At 33.4% G+C, this 20,931-nt stretch overlaps 1 protein-coding gene across 1 annotated transcript; it reads right to left on the reverse strand.

Moving 5' to 3' along the window:
* Nucleotides 1-18,935: 18,935 nt before the first annotated feature.
* LOC111373131 lies at nt 18,936-20,474 on the reverse strand. The gene is made up of 2 exons (XM_022995613.1): nt 19,187-20,474; nt 18,936-19,117 (listed from the first exon to the last, which is right to left on the reverse strand). Exons 1-2 carry the CDS (start codon nt 19,719-19,721, stop codon nt 18,936-18,938), a joined length of 717 nt encoding a protein of 238 aa, XP_022851381.1. The 5' UTR covers nt 19,722-20,474.
* Between the last annotated feature and the right edge of the window lie 457 nt (nt 20,475-20,931).

A 20,931-nucleotide genomic window follows, 5' to 3' on the forward strand; every position in this document is an offset into this window, starting at 1 on the left:
CACATCAGTTTGTGTGTACATAAATAAGACTATTTAGGCCCAAATAAATAAAAATATGTTGAACATGGAATATTATGAAAGACATGTTTAAAGATAATGATCTGACCATTTTGTATGCGCCATGTTGAAAAATAAATCGTACTAACAAGTAAAGTATAATTGAAACGCATAATAACATATAAGAATAACTAACCTTGTATAGCTCAATGTTATTCTCCTTAACACAAGATGGATTGGCAGAGAAAATATCCTCTTTTAGGTTAACAATAGATTGACAGTCCAATTAAGCAAAACTTATAATTATAGACTTGTTAAGTAATATGTATCAAATTCAAAATTTCAAGGTAGAGTACATTGTTTGTGCAACAATTGTATATTTTTTTTCATCCATTGGATTTAGTAGAACTTTTATATTTTCTCTTGTTCTTGCTCTAAATAAAGCGATATATAACTGACCATATGAGAAGATATGTTTAGGCAAATATAGTCCAACGAAATCTAAAGTTTGACCTTAAACTTTGCTAATGATCATTGCAAAACAAGGACGAATGGAAAATTGAATTCTCTTAAATGGTACTAAATGCTTATCTCCTTCAAGTGAAATAAATGAAATTTTAGGTAAAAATACTTGCTTTCCACGATATTCACCTATTTCAATTTCGGCTAAAATAACATTTCATTTAAATTCTTGACAAATAAGTCTGGTCCCATTACACAAACCTTCTGAAGGATTAATGTTTCTAAGCAAGATAACAGGACAATTTCATTTTAGGACAAGTTCATGTGGAGGGATGCCATTTGGAGTTAGACTATTCAAAAAGTCCTCACGAATAAATTCTTCTGTTTTATCAATTACTTCGTCAAAACTAAAATACGTAAATATCTCTCCTGAAATTTCTTTAACTAATATATTGTTTATCACATCTACATGTTAATTTTTTGGAGTCAAAATAACTCTGTTCATTATAGTATTCAAATTATCACAATATGTGTAAAAATTAGGAAACACAATATCAATTAATTTTTTCAATGATTCAAATTCACTCTCAAAATCTATTATTATATCTGAAGGAAGTTTAATCATGTGACATGTATATTCTCTTTCAATTTCATTTCCAATTCTAAGCAAATAGTCACAGAACAAAGAATCTTTTTTAACTCACATATTCTCGGTCAACAGTAGCTTGTAAAATATTGCCATAAATCTGAAAAAACTAAATTGGCCTTCATGATATCATCTTTTGTTCCTCTTTGTACTACTGGCAACACTTGTCGAAAATCTCTTCCGAACACAACAACCTTTTCACCAAATGACAATTCACATTCACTAATATCTTTTAACATTTTATCCAAAGTTTCAAAAACATATCTATTAATCATTAGTGCTTCATTCCACACAATTAGCTTTGTCATTTGTAAAAGTTGACCAAATGATGATTGTCTACTTACTGAACATCGCATATCAAAACTTGTTTGAAGTGTGATTTTAAAACGTGAATGACCAGCTCGGCCAACCGGCAATAAAGAAGCAGCCACTCCCAATGATGCTGTTGCAAAAGCAATAAGTTGTCGAGATCGTACTGCAGCAAGTAATGTCTTGTACATAAAAAATTTTTCCGTACCTCCTGAACCATCAATAAAAAAAACTCTATTTTTATTATTTACAACACATTCTAAAATAACATCATAGGCATATTGTTGTTCCTTATTTAAATTCTTTGTAAACTGCATGTCACACTGAACATTAATATTTATAGTCTCTTCTAAAATCATGTTTGCTAACACATCAACATCGTTCACAATAACGTCAAAATCTACTAGACCAAAATCATTTATGTTTGTACCAAAAACTTCCAAGAATGAATTTATGCATCTCAAAGCCCTAACCTCAGCATCACATACTGTCATGCTTGCATGTAAAAAATCTTCTATCATATACATTTTAAATTTAACCCATAAATTCCTAGGATTTGCAGGGCTAACAAAAATTAACACATTAGCAAATAGGTGACGCAATGATATAGGCATTTGATAGGTGATCGCCTCATTTAAACACATTTCACAATAATTATTCTCACCTATTAGACCATGTAAAAATGCAGCTTTGCGATAAGTAGGCACAACAATGTTATTAACTGTTCTTAAATCTTGAAAAGACTTAGACCCCTTAACATGATTCAATAAAACTCTTAGAAAGTATCTCTCATCCTCAGATGGATTAGCAGCAACTATTCTACCAATAACATTTTGCTTTTTTCTAGGACTCCAAACTCAAAAATATGTATTTCATACAAAGTATGTAGGAAAATCATTATAAAGTAAAGTTCGTGCATTTTCATTTGAAATATTCATTCTAAAAAATTCAATTAACATTGTTCGTTGGATGGAGTCTTTATTTATAACTTCTAATAAATCACATGTTTCATTATATGTTACCGAGCATCTTCAATATGTAACTGCAAAGAAACTACAGAAGTAGGCATGTCAAACAAATCAAAACTAAAAACTCTCCATATAGTTTCCGGTGCAGATATCCATCTAGCGGTTTGATAATTCGAAATGTCATCAATATAATGCTCCTTGGTTTCTTTATTCACAATAAAATTAACACGATCATCTCCTTTATATACATATTTGTATAAGTAGTTGACTGCTTTAACAGAAGAATATATTTCAACATTAATATGATAGTCATACTTAGTCAAAATATAAGGATTATATGGTACAACCCATCTATTTTCTAGTACAGACCCTCTGACCCTAACAGTAACACCATCGTCACGATGCCTATAAAGTGGATATGAATCACTACCTAATGAAGTATGCAAAATGTATTCTCTTGGATACTTGTTTTTACAAGTATGGTTATTTTTCATGCACACATTTTTAAGATTTAATTATCCACAAGGATCATGCATCATATGTTTGACCACAGTAGCATGCAGGTGAGGATCTCTCTTTGGATTTGGTATTTCACAAGAAACAATTTCGTCAACTTGCATATAATTAGTAATCTTAAAACTCGTTTTAAATATCAAGAAAAAATGAACATGAGGTAGACATCTTTTTTGAAATTCAATTACATACACATAGGCAGCTATAGGCCCTAGAATTTTTCTCTTTATTAAATCTATTTTTAGTTCTTCAAGTTTTGCTCGAAATATTCGGGCTAACAAATTTAGCCTATTTTGTATTTTATCATTGTGCCTCAATTCTTGTTTAATTTCGGGCCAATTTGGATTGCATGTCATTGTTAAAAATATATTAGGTTTTCAATATCTTTGAATTAAACACATTGCATCCATATATTTTTTAGTTAAATTTCTAGGACTCCCAATAAACCATGTAGGCAACACAAATGATTCGCCAATTTTATAGCCTCTATTCTCACTATTTTGTATACTATCTATGATTCCTTGGTAAAGTTCACCTCGTATAGTTATTTGATTATTACGAAAATAATCTAATCTCGCAGTTTCAATCTTAACATGCATAATCACTATATATTGTTGTAGAAGTCTACCTTTACGAAGGAGTACAGACTTATCTAAAAATCTGATTTGAAGTTGGTAGCAATAATATTCACGGCACGACACAGTAATTCGTTTCTTACCTCTCTTCATAACTGAAAGGATAAAAATTAAAGTCACAAAAACAGATCTAGAAATGACAATACATTTATGCGCTCTAAAAAGATTAAAGAACTTCAATGGTAATAAAGCTTACCACAATCTTCCATCTATATAAGTTGTTCGGCCAAATCAATGTGATTGATTTGTATGAAATCTTCATGGACTATTGAAGTATCCAAATTTACCATTTTGATTCCTTCATACTATCCAGGTTCTCCATAGGTAAATATTCATGGATATTGAAGTGGATCATAACAGCCATAGTAGTAATTTACTCTATGTGCAGTATTGGAATGTCCATAAATTAATATATCACGAGTCTTTATATTTGCAGATGGATCCTCATTAACCCACACTGCAGCCACCTGCTCACATGATTGTATGTTATCTACTCTCTGGTCAAGACCCGGATTAGATCTTAGCACGATACAACATGAATTAAAATCAAAAACTTCACTTAACGATCGAAAGAAACGACAATATGGATTCATCTTTAAGATATCTATTAACTTTTTCAAAGTTGATTCACTTAACCTATCTGAAATTTATAGTATATTACTAATTTCATTATCATTATCGTAAAAGTATAACTGTAAATACTCAGGATTTCCATTAGTTGGTAGAAGTGGATTTATAAAATGGTATACCTATCCCTGAACTTTGAATGTATACACATCTCTATTATTCTTGCACAAATTTTTATCATATTTAATACCAAATGAAGTGAATGGAAAATTGTTGTTATAAGTACGAGCAACTTTTTTTAAAAGTAATCGCCTCACATGAAGTAGAAGTAAATAGCTCATACAATTCAGAGAGAACACTGTTCAGCTGTAATTTAACATTTTCATCACAATAACAATAACCCTTACTTTCTTTGTAAAATTTTTTTACACCAGAATGTTTACAAATTGTACAAGACGGAAGAATATAAGGTTCAACTGGAATATTTCGTATATCAATGCTCTTAGAATGATCTAAAATGATAGGAACGTTTGAACCATATTGAGATTGCATATTGTCATTTTCAGATTGCTTTTCCACGCCAATGCTTTCATCAACATGAAGATCTAATTCGACAGATTGATCGATAGAACCTAGAATCTTAAAATTAGTATAAGATCGCTAAAAGACAACAGAAGTGCAAAAATTGGATTAAAAAATAATTTTACAAAACAAGATGAAAGAAAGTGCACTGCAACATGACCAAATAAATAGTTGGATGCAAAAAAAAAAAAAAAATTCAATCTACGAAACCTGCTGTGAACTCAGGAAAGCATCTCATTCTTCTTCCTAGCATATGTGTAGAATTTGTAGATACTTCTGTAATACCAAATATTTATATTAAAATTACGTAAAAAAAAGAAAGTAAAAAACATTAAATCAACAAGAAATCATATTTAAACAACGAATCATACTTATATGTCTCTTATGCAATTTGTCTTTCTGTATCCTTGGCTGAATTACAAGTTCAAAATCGTGTGTTTGTATGAATAAGTCCAGCCTTCTTAAACGAGTACGTCTACTCTTAAACCAATTATAAACATTCATATCAGAGATTTGCCAATGCAACAATAGTTCGAAGACTATCTGCGTGATCCTTAACTTGCTTGGGGTTGTATTCTCTTTATTAAATATAGATTCGAGAACTTGAAGTTGTGCAGATATAGGCGTCCAATATTGCTTACCCATTGTAGTGCTGAAACAAAGAAACCACAAAAATCAACTCACTAAAAATCGAAACATAACTAAGAGCATGTACATTGAAAACAATATCCTCAGACAAAAGAAGCCAAAAAAACGCATGCACTTCCATGACCCAAACAATAGGAAATATATCGTAAAACAAAATAAAAGTAAAAATAAAACTCACCAACAACAACAGGCCTATCGCCGAATAAAATATACTCGCAACTTGAAGACAGAGAGAAAACAGAAGGATAGGAGGGATGGAAAAGAGACGACAAAAATAAGGACAATAATTAAAATGAGGACAAAGATAATGTGCTTCCACGAATGAAAAGAAAACAACGTCGTTTTTCCGATCAAAAGGTAAAATGAAAATGACATAAATAGAGAAATGAATAAATTATACTTATCTAAGTACTATAGTTGGAAGAATAAAAAAAAAAAAAAGAACTAGGTATACTTGTTCATTTTTCTATATTATATATTATAATTTTTTATCATCACATAAATAGAAATTGCAAAATTTTAAAAATACTGTTAAGAAAGTCCGACTACCACATACATGAACGTTGATTAAATTTCATATAACGGAAGAAACTTATGTTTAAACGAAAATATAACTTCATAAAAATTTATGTCTGCCAAAAAAAAAATATTGAACCGTTGTTATAAGAGCTAAGAGAAAAAGAAAAAAAAACAATGCCTCCGTAATTACGGAGCCATTTGGAGAGGCTCAAATGCCTCTGTAATTGTGAAGGCTCATTATGAGCCTACGCAATTACAGAGGCATCAACGTGCCTCCGTAATCAACACTTTTGAGCCTCCATAGCATTTTTGCCTCCATAATTATGAAGGCTCAAAAGGAGCGACGCCTCCGTAATTACGGAGGCACAAATTTCATTTTTTCTTTCTTTTTTCTTCACTAGCTCTCAATATAACAATTTAATTTCATTTAATCAACTTATTTTTTTTAATAGACGTGATTCCTAAAATAAATATATAAAATATAGATCAATTTTTTTTATATATACAGCAATTATATAAATCCTTCAAATGATCAGAAATGTAGATAAATAATAGACATATTAATCTCACTTCCAATCGTAACCTTTTGAGTGCAATCAAATAATGTGTGAAAAGTGTTAGATCAAATAGTCACTAACGTTGATAGTTCAATAATTTTTTTCTCCTCACTTTTGTTTTTGGGAAGAGTAAGATCAGGCTTTTTGGTAACATATTGTCCATTTCTACAACCTGTGAATCTCCTATCAAATCTAAAGAAAAAGAAAAAAAAAATAGAGGAAGTACATATACTCTAACTTAAATAGCTTTTCGTGTTTTTAAAATTTACTTTACATCACTCCTCACATAAAAGATTTACATATCTTCGCTTGTAGATGCTCAACAAAAAGAAAATCAAGTGTCTATCTACTCTTTCTTGATTATCCTAGCTATTTTCTCAATACTAAATTTTGCAGTTTTAACTTACATCTTGTTTATTGAATATAGATGGACTAAATTTCAATCTTTAATTCTATTAAACACAAATCATGAATTTCTTACCTAACTTCATGATATTTTTCTACAACGACATACAAGATATTTTCTTTTTTAAATCATATACAAAGTTTATCTTAAAGACATGGAACTTCCATTAACAAACTTTTTAACTCGCCTATACTGCAAAATCTACCTTAAAATCTATATCAGGGCCTCTACAACGTAAAAAATAGAGTTCTTCTAACAAAATTTTCATTGTAGTATACCGAGACAGAATGGAGGTGCCACATCGTTTCTTCAGAATCATTACTTCTTCACTAAACCATAATACCCGTCTGGTTAGTCACACAATAATTTCTCCTCTCACATTTGAATAGATGCATTCTTAATATCTCTCTTATACTTTTTAATGTATATGTAAATATGCTTCCCAGATCATTTGTCAATGATTGGAGACAACAACTTGGTGACACAGTACAAGTAACTGCATATGATAGTATAATTGTCACCATACAAATGGCAAGAGATGATGGAAGAATATATTTTGCCGATGGATGGGAACAATTTTTTGACTATCATAACTTATAGGATGCTCATGTTTTGGTATTTGAATATAACGGAGTCTCTACATTCAATATGACCATATTTGACCATTCTGGGAGGTCACATATGACCCCGATGTTCTTGAAGAATACAACGTTTCACATACAGATAACTCTGCATTTGAAATAACACTAACACCTCATCACAACAGCAATCGAGAAATTGAAGGTGTCATCTTTAATATCTCATTCTACATTCATCTCTTCCACATAATTTTGATTCCAAGATCAATAATTTATTCATCCATGGTTTTCCAGTGTATACTAGGACGGTTCTTTAGATACCACCTACCAAGAGGTGTGTGAAGTGTTCAAATCCATGATTCTTTATATCACAACTGAGAGCTCGCCACAAATTTACAAGCTGTCTAATAAGACGTATGACTATAGGCTGGGCAGATTTTTTACAGAAAAAGAACTACAAATGGGCGATACATGTATTTTCGAACTTTTGAACAATGAACCTCCAATGTTCATCGTCTACAAAAAAGACCATGTTGGTGGAAGTTTGACACGTCTATGAGACCTCTTTACTTTCTTCTAAATGAATTTGTATACACCGAAAATGTTTTATTTTCATGTTAATCTATTCTGCTATTTTTATACCCAATTCTATTTACTCTCCTATTTACCAACCTATTCCATCCACATTTCAATGATTTTTAAATATCTAAAATTGAACAATAAAACAGCATTCCTTCATTGGAACTCCTTAATTGAAATATAATGTTCAGAATAAATTTGCACACACATTACACAAATAGATACATTGTTCCACCAAAATATTTGTTTTATATTCACTTATATAGAAACCACCATAGGTGTATATTTCATTTTATTTTTTTATATTTTTATACGGATCCATTCCATACCCAAAAAAAAAGAATAAGAAGAAGACATTAACAACAAAAATTCGAAATGAAGTCAATTCGCACAAAACGCAAGAAAAAAATCAATCAAGCTCCGTTAAATAAAATTGAGTTGCAGAACGTCCACAAATTTCAATAAAAACAAGAATAAAAACTAAAATTCAGAACAACAAGACCTCAATCAATCTATACAAAATATACAACAAACAATCCTAATTCACTCCAGAGTTTGTGTACAATAAATCAACATCAACATTGAAGTTCAACTGTGTACAAGAAAAATGAAAAATAAAATCACATGAAAGTAGATTTCCCCCTCAGAAACCATCGCAGGAAAAACTTCTAGATAGTACTGTTACCACGAACTAAAGAGAAGCCCAAATCATAATGAAAACATTCTACACCACTACCTGCAAACTGCAATAAGGCCAGCAGAAATAACATAAGTACATTCGAACCCAAAATATAAAATCAACCAACCGAAGAACACAAACACAAAAGTCTACAACAGATTGGAAGCCCCACAAAAATTAACTTGAAAAAATAATACAAACTATAAGTGGGGAAAAAGAAGGAAATAACTTATTAGAAAAAAGCAGCCCGAAAATATTGAAATCCTTGCATTGGATACCAAGCAAATAGCTGAAAAATAAGTATAAAATAGATTAGTCGATACGTCAAAAAAATAGAATAGAAACAGAAATAGTATACATACATAGAGAAAAGAAAAGACCTAATGAAACTCAGAGAGAAGAAGGATTAGGGTTAATCTGCATGGTAAAATGGAGAGAACATGCAGTAGGGTGTGAAAATGGAGAAGAAGAAAGAAAGATCCATTTAAATTGAGGACAAGTGGGTATATCACTGTAGCCTGCACATTTTTTTTGTTTGCATACGACGTCGTTTTTGCTCGAGAGATAAAAAAAATTGCTGCAGTGTGTGAAAATTGAAGAATCGATTATTTTTCTACAGTAACTAACATTGCCTGTTTTATATAGTAGTGATATAGTTTTCCTATGGAGATACCGGTAAACAGATAATCCAAGAATGTATCCAGGATAAGTTAATTGATGGAAAATGTTGTTCAATAAATCTATAAACACTATTGTGAATAGAAAGAGGAGATGGGAGTCAATACTTAGGCCTATGCGACCGCATAGGCCAACAGGCCATGTGGTCACATAGCCATTAATCGAAACATGGAGGCCGGGTTTTATATAAACCATGCAGTCGCATAATAGTTTTTTAGTGCCGTTGGAGGTAGTCTTTGATTCAAATTTGGCGGCCTTTGCACTACTTCGTCTAACAATGTTTCATGGCTATAAAATAGGTGGTTAATGATCATTCTAACTTTAAAAGAAAAAACACTTGATAATATTTGTGATCATAATCTTCATTCCATAAAGAAGAAATCAAAGTTTTCTTCATCCATATTCAATATTCCCTTTGTGTTTTTCAAGTTTTGGAGAATTTATACAAGTGCTTAAGTATTAATTCTATACAAGACTTGATTAATCCTACAAACCATTTGCCGTGAGACCCTTTAAACACCAAAATTATATTTGAGAGAGAGAAAATATCGTTTGAAGACAGTGATATAATGTCGTGTTTGAACCTTCATATTTATTATGATTTTCTTCTTATTTTCATCTTCTTGATTATTTTTATATATTGTTTCTTCTCCAAACCCCGGTGTTGAATATTTTCCACCATGAATTTCCAGAACCAAAGTAAATTCAAACATGTTGGCATAATATATATAAAGTGACACTAATACTAATGCTGCCTTATGAAAAGAATTTTTTTTTTCAAAAGAAGTGAATGGGCTTTACAATTCAAATTACCATAGGGGTGACAAAGACATAGGTTGTACAGATATACACGAGAGAGAGAGAGAGAAGTATTCTCAGTAACAAAGTGAAGATTTATACAATAATTAAAAAAAAAAAAGGTTGAACCCCAACCTTGAGGGCCCCTACCGCCCCGCCCCTAAAATTTTGTGAGGGAGGTAAATCGAGTGATGTGCTCCAACAGGCCAGGTAACAAGAGCTGCCTGTACACTGCGCCTATAAGAAATTCAATTTCATGTCTCAAGAATTGAACCCCCACACTGCGACTGTCAGCAATGCGTGAGATAACTTCACTCCTGTCCTTATACAATAATTTTATTGCAGAATGGTTGTCCAAGTTAAAAACATCTAAACTTTTATTACTAGAAAATGGTTAACACTCATATGGAGCCCGGGTAACTAAAAACTAGTCTAAATTTATTTAGTCATATAAATGTATCCAGGGCTTATTAATTATCAAAAAACTTGATTATGAACCTCAAAAGTTCAGAGAAAAACTTAAAATGTAGAATAAGAATAAAAAATAAAATACATTTTTTAGTTTGCCAGTTATGATGTTCAAACTCAAAGTGCTAACATTCATGAGACTCTGAGTCTAATGTGACATGTATGTAATGCACACAAAGAACACGTGCAATACACATAAAATACACGTGCAATCCACGTGATGCAGGGAGAAGCAACCACTTTTACCAAAAGGTATGGCAAATGAGAGAGATGCATTCAAATTCTATATCCAGGATCCCACTCAAAAATCCATCCAGAGAATAATTTTTATAATTGTGACGAAACATAATTAATAGCTTTTGTTTTTTGCAAAATGACTATTTAGTTATTTACGAAAAATTCTTATGGTAGTTATTCTGGTCCGATCTGGTTGTCTACCTCCTACTGAAACTTCCAATATTGGTGGATTCCTAGTTGCGCCTTTCCAGATGATCATTGCTCCTATTTTCTTACATCTACACAATCTGAGAACTCAATGGAAAATATAACAAGGCAATTGTTTCTCTACAAATATATGGGATCATCATTGCCATTGAATCAAGATCAGTCATCAGCAATGCTTTCATCATTCAGGTGATAATGACCTTTGAAAATGAAGTTATGTAATGAAAGAACTCGACAAGATAAAATTGAAGAAAAATTTGTTCATCATAATTACATTAGATTCAGTTGAGGAATCAGAATGATTTGATTAAAAACAGATTAAGTAATTAGTTTGACTTAATTCGACCGCTTTTGCACGGACGGTTGTGTCTCTTGTTTTATATTGAAAAAATTATGAAAATGGAGACGTGTATTTTTACCAAAGCTGGAATAAATGAAAATGAAAAAATTGGTAGAAGTGAATTAACGATCAGTACTCAGACCAATATGGAGAACTGGATCGGAATCGACTAGTTCTCTGTGCAATGTCCAAAAACCAACTGTTCTTTAGAGGTACCGGTGCCGATCCAGTTAGATTGATTTCTAAGATAAAATGTCCACCCCTATTTTTACAAGTCAAATTGCCATAGGGGCACTGAAGACATAGGTTGTACGGAAATCCCGTAATAGCACAAAAGCATACATCGTTACAAAGTAAAAATTTTTACAGTAATATTATTTTAGATTGGTTGTCCAAGTTAAAAACAACCAAATTTTATTACTAAAAAATCATTGAAACCCATATGGAGTCTAAATTGTGTTTTTTTTGGGGTTCTTTTTTAAAAAAAAAAAAATTTTTGAAAAAAAAAATTAAAAACCCCCCCCCCCCCCCCCCAAACAAAAAAAGAAAAAAGAAAAAATGAAAAATGAATTACCTTTATCTTTACCTCTAGGAAAAAAAAGCAGGAATAAGTTTTCTGTATTTCACAATCTTACTGCAACGTTACAGGAGCATATATACTTGCAATGTTTTCTTAGTCTTAAGAGTACAGTTAGGAAACAAATCAACTTACTAATAATTCTATGGAATTACAGCAAAAATAGAATATATGGCAATGATTTAGAATCTTCAAATACATGGTTTCAATTAAACCAATTCTTAACACTCCCCTCAAGTTGGAGCATGAATGTCAAGAATGTGTAACTTGCGTATCAAGTTCTTGAAGATATTTCCGCCTAAAGCTTTGGTGAAAACATCGGCCAACTGGTGAGATGATGGAACAAACTTTGTAATAATTTGCCCTGCCTGGATCTTTTCTCTCACAACATGACAATCAAGTTCAATATGCTTTGCATGTTCATGATACACAGGATTTGCTGTAATATAAAGGGCAGCTTGGTTGTCACAAAATAATATGACAGGTCCCAATGAACAAAAATCTTAGCCAGGTGAGTTCACAAGTTGCGGCAGCCATTGAGCTGTACTCTGCTTCCGAGGACGATCTAGACACTGTCTTTTGCTTCTTTGTCTTCCTAGAGATTAAAGGTTACTAAGGAACACGACATATCCTGTAGTTGATCTTCTCGTCATGGGACAGTTAGCCCAATTAGCATCACAACAAGCCTTCAATGTTAGGCAACTGTTGGAAGAGAACAACAACCCGAGACCTGGGCTTCCTTTCATATACCTCACAATGCGAAGAGCAGCATCCCAATGAGGCTTTCTTGGAGCATGCATAAATTGACTTAGAATATTAATTGAGTATGTAATATCCGGCCTGGTGATTGTAAGGTAAGTTAACTGACCTATCAATCTTCTGTAACGAGATGGATTAAGTAAGAGTTCACCTTTATCATTTGTAAGCGTTATGTTTTGTTCCATAGGAAAATCAACAGGTTGTACTCCAAGAAAACCAACATCATCTAGAATCTCTAGAGCATATTTTCGTTGTGATATGACAATACCAGCTTTGGATCTTGCCACTTCCAAACCAAGAAAATATTTCAAATAAACAAGATCTTTAATATGAAATTGTTGATGAAGGAAAGCTTTGAGATCTTGAATAGCTTTTTCATCATTTTCGTGATGATCATATCATCCACATATATAAAAACCACAATTAGAGATGTATTATTTTTTTGAACAAACAGAGAGTGATCAGAATGGGATTGAGCAAAATCAGCCTTCTTAAATGCTTCTGAAAACTTTGAAAACCAATTTTTGGGAGCTTGTTTAAGTCCGTAGAGAGATTTATGCAGTCGACATACCATCTTCTCCCCCTGTCAACAAAGACCTTGTGGTAGGGTCATATATACCTCTTCATCTAAGTCACCATGAAGAAAGGTGTTATGAACATCCATCTGAAATAAAGGCCAATTATGAATAGCAGCTAAAGCAATAAGACATCTAATAGTAGTTAATTTAGCTACAGAGGCAAAAGGCTCATGATAATCCAAACCCTCCTTTTGATTAAAGCCCTTGGCTACCAAACGGGTTTTGTAACGTTCCACGGTACCATTTGAATTATACTTGATGCGAAAAACCCATTTGCTTCCTATTGGTCGATGTCTAGGTGGAAGGGGAACTAAAGACCAAGTACGTTGGTTGTCTAAAGCTGCGAGCACATGTTTCATGGCCTCACGCCATTTTGGATCTTGAACTGCCTGCTCATATATGGTAGGTTCAAGAGTACTGGAAATGGTATTAACAAAAAATTTATGGGAAGAAAATAATGAGTCATAAGAAATAAAGTTTGTTAAGGGATAATGAGTACCTGGCTGTGAAGAATATGACATGCCTGGAGTTGTTGTAGAAGATGATGTACTAGCTTGACCACAATGAAAGTCACGGAGAAGTACAGATGGTCGTCGTAGGCGATCACTGCGATGAACAACAGGGCCATTAGGAGAGGGATTTGATTGAGATCAAGAGATAAGGGGACTTGGAGATGGTGGCAAGGAATTAGGTTGCAGATCAGGTGGTGGGAAAGGCGATGACAGATCAGGAGATGAATGATAAGTTGGTAAAGGTAAAGAAGAATAAATATTAGATGTGCAGGGAGGTATGGAAGATAATGGAAGATTTTCAGGTTGTGTTTCAGCATTAGGTAGCGAAAGGAAATACGTTCTCATGAAAAATTACATCACAACTGGAAAAAAAATTGGCAAGTAATAAGGTCATAAACACGATAGGCTTTTTGTCCGGAAGGATATCCAATAAAAATACATCGACGAGCACGAGGGGAAAATTTTGTTAGTGGTTGAAGATTGGTGACATAACAGAGGCATCCAAGCCTCGCAAATGTGTGTAACGGGGAAGTTTGTTATATAGAAGTTCATATGGAGTTTTGTGATATAATATTGGTATAGGGAGACGATTAATAATGTACGAGGCAGTAAGTAGGCTTTCTCCACAAAAACGTAAAGGGAGATTTGCTTGAAATCTTAAAGCTAGACCAACATTAAGTAAATGACGATGTTTGCGTTCAACGACACCATTTTGTTGTGGTGTAGAGGAACAAGAACTTTGAAACAAAATACCAAGACTAGAAAAGAAAGATTTCATTGAGGTAAATTCTAAGCCATTGTCGTTTCGTATACATTTAATTTGACTATTAAATTGAGTATTGAAATATGGAATGAATGATTTTAGCAAGCTTTAGGTTTTAGATTTGAATTTCATAAAAAATATCCATGTGAACTGAGTGTAATCATCGAAATAATGTGTACCGGTATGAGTTGAAACACGATGAGGTCCCCAAATATCACAATGAATAAGATCAAAAGAGTGTTTAGTTTGAATGGAACTTAAAGGAAATGATAGTCTTGTTTGCTTTGCTAGAGGACAAACTTCACATGAGTGTTGAGAATCAAAAACAAAAGAAGGAATCAACTTTCACAAGAATTGAGATGGAGCCTTAGAAGGATGTCCCAGCCGCTTATGCCAAGTGATAGCTGATGGAGTGGTGACATGATAAGTTGCTTGTGTAGATGGTGACAGCTTCGAGTATGGCACAAGATAGTACAATCCTTTACACTGTTTCGCCAAGCCAATCATCCTCTTCGAAGCTAGGTCCTGCAAAAATTAGGAAAAAATTGGATAGTACAGTTTAGAGCAGATGTTAATTTACTAACAGAAAGAAGATTGACATGAAAAGAAGGGACACAAAGAACTTCTTTAACATGTAAATTATGAGAAAGGTGAGTAGTGCCAACACCAGTGATCTTTGACTGAGAACCATTTGGTAAGGAAACTTGTGAAGTCATCGGAGTATCACTAATTATTGAAGAGGGTATATGATATGTAGCACCACTATCAATAATCCAATTATCAGGTTTAGAAAAATGTAAGGCGGATGATAAACATTAAGGCGTTGGAATACCTGTATAATTAGCATAAGGAGGACTTTTATCATTTCGGAGGAAGGCCTTGATTTGAGAAAGTTCATCAGAGGTGAACTGAAGTGATTGATTAGGCATTTTAGATGTAGTATGAGCAGGCTCGCTGCTTGTTTGATTAGAAGTAGCTTTATGATTTCGATTTGGAGGTTGAACATCTTTTCCATGAAGTTTATGGCCAATGGGAAATCCAATCAGACCATCACAGTAAGTGCACAACATTTGCTTTCTAGGCCCTTGCTGTTTTGAGGAAGAAGCGTCCACTTGGCCTGACGTTGGTGATCATAGTTTTGTTGCTTGACATTGAGTTGAGATTTAACATTCATAGCATGGACTTGATCTGCTCCCTTATATTCAACTAGTTCTCTATGCTTTTCTTCTTCACATAAAAGAGAGTAAGCTTTCTTTATAGTAGGTAAGGGCTGCATCAGCATAATTTGCCCTCTCACAGCAGAATAGGATTCATTCAATCCCATAAGAAATTGTCCTAGCCTGATTTTTTCTTCTTTTTCGTTCAAATATTTCAATCCTCCACAAGTACAAATAGTAGAGGGACTGCAAATCTTCAATTCATCCCACAATGTCTTCATCTTAGTATAATTAGTGAAAATGGAATCTTTATTTTGTTTCAACTCAACAATGGATCGTTGGAGTTGATAAAGATGAGAAAAATCACCTTGTGAGAAGCGTTCTTGTAGATCTATCCAGATTTCGGAGGGTGTCTCGAGATAGAGCACACTATTAGCAAGGTCTTGACTTAATGAATTCAAGATCCAAGAAAGAACCATATCATTACAACGTTGTCATGCTGGATGTTTGGAATCATTCTCAATCGGTGTAGGTATGGTTCCTTTGATGAATCCTAGTTTATTTTTAGCACTAAGGCTCACCAACATTGATCGTCTCCACATAGTATAATTGGTTCCATCCAGGACTTTTGGAACTAGAATCATTCTCGGATGATCAAAGGGATGAATGAAAAGAGGATCGGATGGATCTGTGATGAGGGTTGTCATGGTAAGGACAGCACTACTGGAGTCCGTTTCTTGTACACGGTTGGAACCAGTATCTTCTTCTACAGACATAATGCGGAGGTTTTAGGATCAATGCTTTGATACAAAGAAAAAAAAGCAGGAATAAGTTTTCTGTATTTCACAATCTTACTGCAACGTTACAGGAGCATATATACTTGCAAAGTTTCCTTAGTCTTAAGAGTATACTTAGGAAACAAATCAACTTACTAATAATTCTATGGAATTACAGCAAAAATAGAATTTATGGAATTGATTTAGAATCTTCAAATATATGGTTTAAATCAAACCAAATCTCAACAACTGTTGTGGGTACCTCTGTTCTCGGTGGTGCCTTTGGTGTAATTGGTGTCTTCATTTGTGAAGGATCAGACTCAAAATCGATAAGATGAAATTTCACCATATACGTTTGTGAATAGAGATGAGCATAGGGTTATTGTTTTTCTATATTTATAAAACCGAACTAGACATACACCTGAAAAAATTTAACCCAAGGATCGAAAGGTGCAACCATGTTGATACGGGATTGATATGATTATAATAAACAAATATATCTATACAGCACAAAATTTGACAAAAATAAAATAGTTTCTGAGGTTAGTCAATACATAGACAAAAACATGCATTATACATTGCACAATTTCCTTATATAGAAAGTATGGTAACAATTGTCATCTATGTATCAACTCCACTGGTGAGAATAATCCTTAGCAGGTAATAGATACATGAGAAATCAAAATCAAGTTTCTCTTACAGAGATAGTTGACTCGTAGAGACACTGTACATAGATAACATAAGACTCTATCTAGGATAAGCGAATTTCAGCAACCAAAGTAAATTCAAATATATGGGCACGACACATATAAAGTGGTAATAACATGAATGCCACTTATGTACAGGAAAGTGTTTTTTTGGAGAAGTCAATGATTTACAAGTCAAATTGCCATAGGGGTGGCATAAGTATAACATTGGTTGCACATGAATCTTATAAAACATAAGGGATATGATCTGAAAACACAGTATACCTTCATTTCAATCGTATTTAATTGGTTGAATTCTACTAAAAAGAAGAATTTATTTAACAAAAAATAATGAAAATTTCTTTCAAAAAAAAGGATTAAAATGGGATCAGCGCCTTTATTTGTTGTTATCGTGTCTTCATTGGTAAAGGACCAGCACGTTTGCGAAAAAATCTGCCATTTATGAAAAATATGATGAATAATAGTACCCACTCGAAGTTGATAGGATGAAATTTCACCATATGCATTTTTGCTGTCGTGAAAGGTTGGTTGCACGTGCAATATACAGAAAAGACGAAGTCATGGGCTGTACAGAAATCGCATAAAACAAGAAAAAAGTATGCTTAGTTACAAAGTGAAGATTCATACAATAACGTTATTGCTAAAAAAATTAGTTAACAGTCGGAGTACAGGTCACTCATAATTAATTAGAAAACACAGTGAATTATATTGTTTTAATTGGATTCGATTGGTTGGCTTCTTTTTAAAAAGAAAACTTATTTAAGAAAAAAACGTTGAAAGATTTTTACCAAAAAAAGGATAAATGGAATCGCATTTATATTACCTACGGTTTCGTGGATGCCTATATTGTCACTAGTGCCTTCTGTTGTCATCGATGTCTTCATTGGTAAAGGATCAGACTCGAAATCAGTAAGATGAAATTTTGCTGTATAGGTTTGCCGTGAGAGATGAGAATAGGCTTAGAATTTTCTCTGTCTTCAAAACTGAACTTGCCGTACACCAGAAAAATTTAAAGGGTCAAGATTCGAAAAGTCAAATCAAATTGAACCAGATCGAACATATGATAATAAAGGAATAAGTAATATATTTATATAGGACAAAAAATTGTTAGTTTCTCAAATTAATTATATATAGACTAAAGCACTCATTATATATTGCTAAATTTAATTTTCATCATGTCCAGTCCTAATGTTAATAGAAAATTAAGCAACTATATTCGTCTATGTATCAACTGTATGTAGTGAGAATAATCATTAGACGGTAATAGATCCGCGGAGAAAATCAGGCAACTATAGTCGTATATGTATCAACTACTCGTTGCCCTTTTAAGTTTTCACGACATAAATGTGATGCACTACATTTTTGCGACAAATATTTTAATTTATTGCCCTTTCTGATGTAGGATGAATAAGAAAGAAAGAAGAAGGAACGGGGAGGAGAAACAGAGAGAAGGGAGAAGAGGAGAAGAAACCAGGGGAAGAGAGGGGAGGGAGAAAACGGCTGCAAGCCACCAAAAATATTTCAATTCTAATTCTTCATCAACTGTCTCAAATGAAAAAAAAAACAGAAATAAATAGCAGAACACAAACCCTAAAGAGAAGGGCTTGGGCCAAACTCACTAAACAAGCCCAATAACAGAAATATAAATAATAATCCAACATGAATATAACTAATAGTCCAAAAAGAAAATAAATAGTAAATGGAAGAAAATAAATAGTAAATGGATGTCCGCATCAATTCTCCCGGGGTGGGAGAAAAACTCGACCCCGTCGAGTGGATAAATCAAAATGTTGCAATGAATCTGATGCTAAAAGCTCCAAGTCATGCCATGGGGGACGATCTCTTTGACGAACCAAATATCGAAATTCCACAAATGGTGACGATGCCAATTGCAAATTACCCGCAAAAACATGAGTTGACCAAGATAACTTAGGCGAGTGAGAATTTTGCTGACTCATATAAAGCTCCAATAAATTTGGCTCACACTGCTGAAGTCTCTCTTTGGGAATCCATGTGCCGTCAGAATCAAGTCGATCCATCCAACGAACAAGAAAGTTTTGAATCTCTCTATTATTGGTCAACACAAGTTGTTCATCCAAAATAACATCAATTTTATTTTTGTGTGCTGTGATAGGTGAGATTGAAGCAGACATGGCAAAAGAGTCAGTGTAGGAATTCTTATGTGGGAGTAGAAACGGGTCATCAGAAGGGCTAAAATAGCCGTTGTAAGCATCGAAGTCCGTAACAAATAAAATAGGGTGGTGGTCATAATATGATAAAAGGTCATTGACATAGGTATTTTGACCAACATGCTTTGAAATTTTAAAAAGACCAGCATTACACGCTTGCAATATAACATAATCCCCAATATTAAATTCAAAGTATTGTTTATGCCAAACAACTTGAGGTTTATATAATGCTTTACTTGCTTCAAATTGTTTATTGATCTCAATATGCAAGCTATGAAAATGTGATACAACTACCTCAACTGACATAGACACACAAGCATGTGGGTGCATGAGAATAAGGTCTAGAGGTTTCAAAGGTTCACAACCAAGAATAATTTCAAAGGGTTTTAGACCTAAAGACCAGTTCACTGGATCGTTATATGCAATTTGAACAATTGGAGGGATCAAGTCCAAATTCCTAAGATTTTTCTGGACTAGAGACTGTAATAAATTGTCAGGATTTTGGTTAGCACTTTTGTTTTGACCATCAATTTAAGGTTGGTCAGTGGTGGATAATTTTGCCTTAGTGTTAACCACAAGTGACTGGATTTTCCAAGGGTGACTGGTGACATCATCAAGCTCTTTAACTTGAATAAGGGTATGACATATAACATGTGATCGAGAATTGTCGGAGATAAGAGATATAGTATCCAAAGTCTCGAGAAGAGTCTGGATTCCACCTAAGGAAGTGTCCTCACTATTATCCAAGTCATCAAAATCTTCAAGTTTAGGTTCATAGACTAGATCTTCCAACGGCTCCTCTATTACATTCTTTCGTTCTTTCATGACTAGAGTTCGATTAGGACATTTAGAAGAAATGTGACCAAAGTCTTTACAGTTGACGCACAACAAGTGAGAAGAAGACCTTGGAGTTTCAGAAATTCTACCCTAATTTTTCAAGATTGGAGAACCATTAGAAGGGGGAGGTCCTAGAAGGGACTTAACGGGAAGAGGTGGAGCCAATGAAGCCAAATGATGATTATCAAAATTTTTACCCTTATTTTTCAAAATTGGAGGAATATCAGACGGGGGAGGACCTAGAAGGGACTTTGATTTCCTTGTTTAAGGGCATTCCATTGAGTAAGAATTTCAAAATTATCTCGTTTTCGCTCACGAATCTGATCCCTATTCCTATCCCTATCCTTCCGATCGGGTCGAAAGTATTTTTGATTAGCTTGTCGACAATGTTGTCGATTATGGGACACCTTAGAATTATCAATATCAATCGAATGAGGGATGTGTTTAAAATTTTTCAAACTAGCAGATAGGACCTTACTTTCTTTAAGAGTAGCGGTCATTTGAGTTTGAATAGCCGCTATTTGTCGGGTGAGTGCATCGAATTGTGAGGGGTTCATGTTTAAGGTACTAGAGCTAGAAGTGACAAGATGATTAATATGTAACTACATGCACTGTAATAGCAACTTAATGATATGCAATAGAGAGATCAACGAACAAAAAGTGCAAGTAATGGAAAATGAAAATTTGAGCTAATTTTTTTTTT

Source organism: Olea europaea, unplaced genomic scaffold, assembly GCF_002742605.1.
Source record: "Olea europaea var. sylvestris unplaced genomic scaffold, O_europaea_v1 scaffold1075, whole genome shotgun sequence".
NCBI classification, from domain to species: domain Eukaryota; kingdom Viridiplantae; phylum Streptophyta; class Magnoliopsida; order Lamiales; family Oleaceae; genus Olea; species Olea europaea.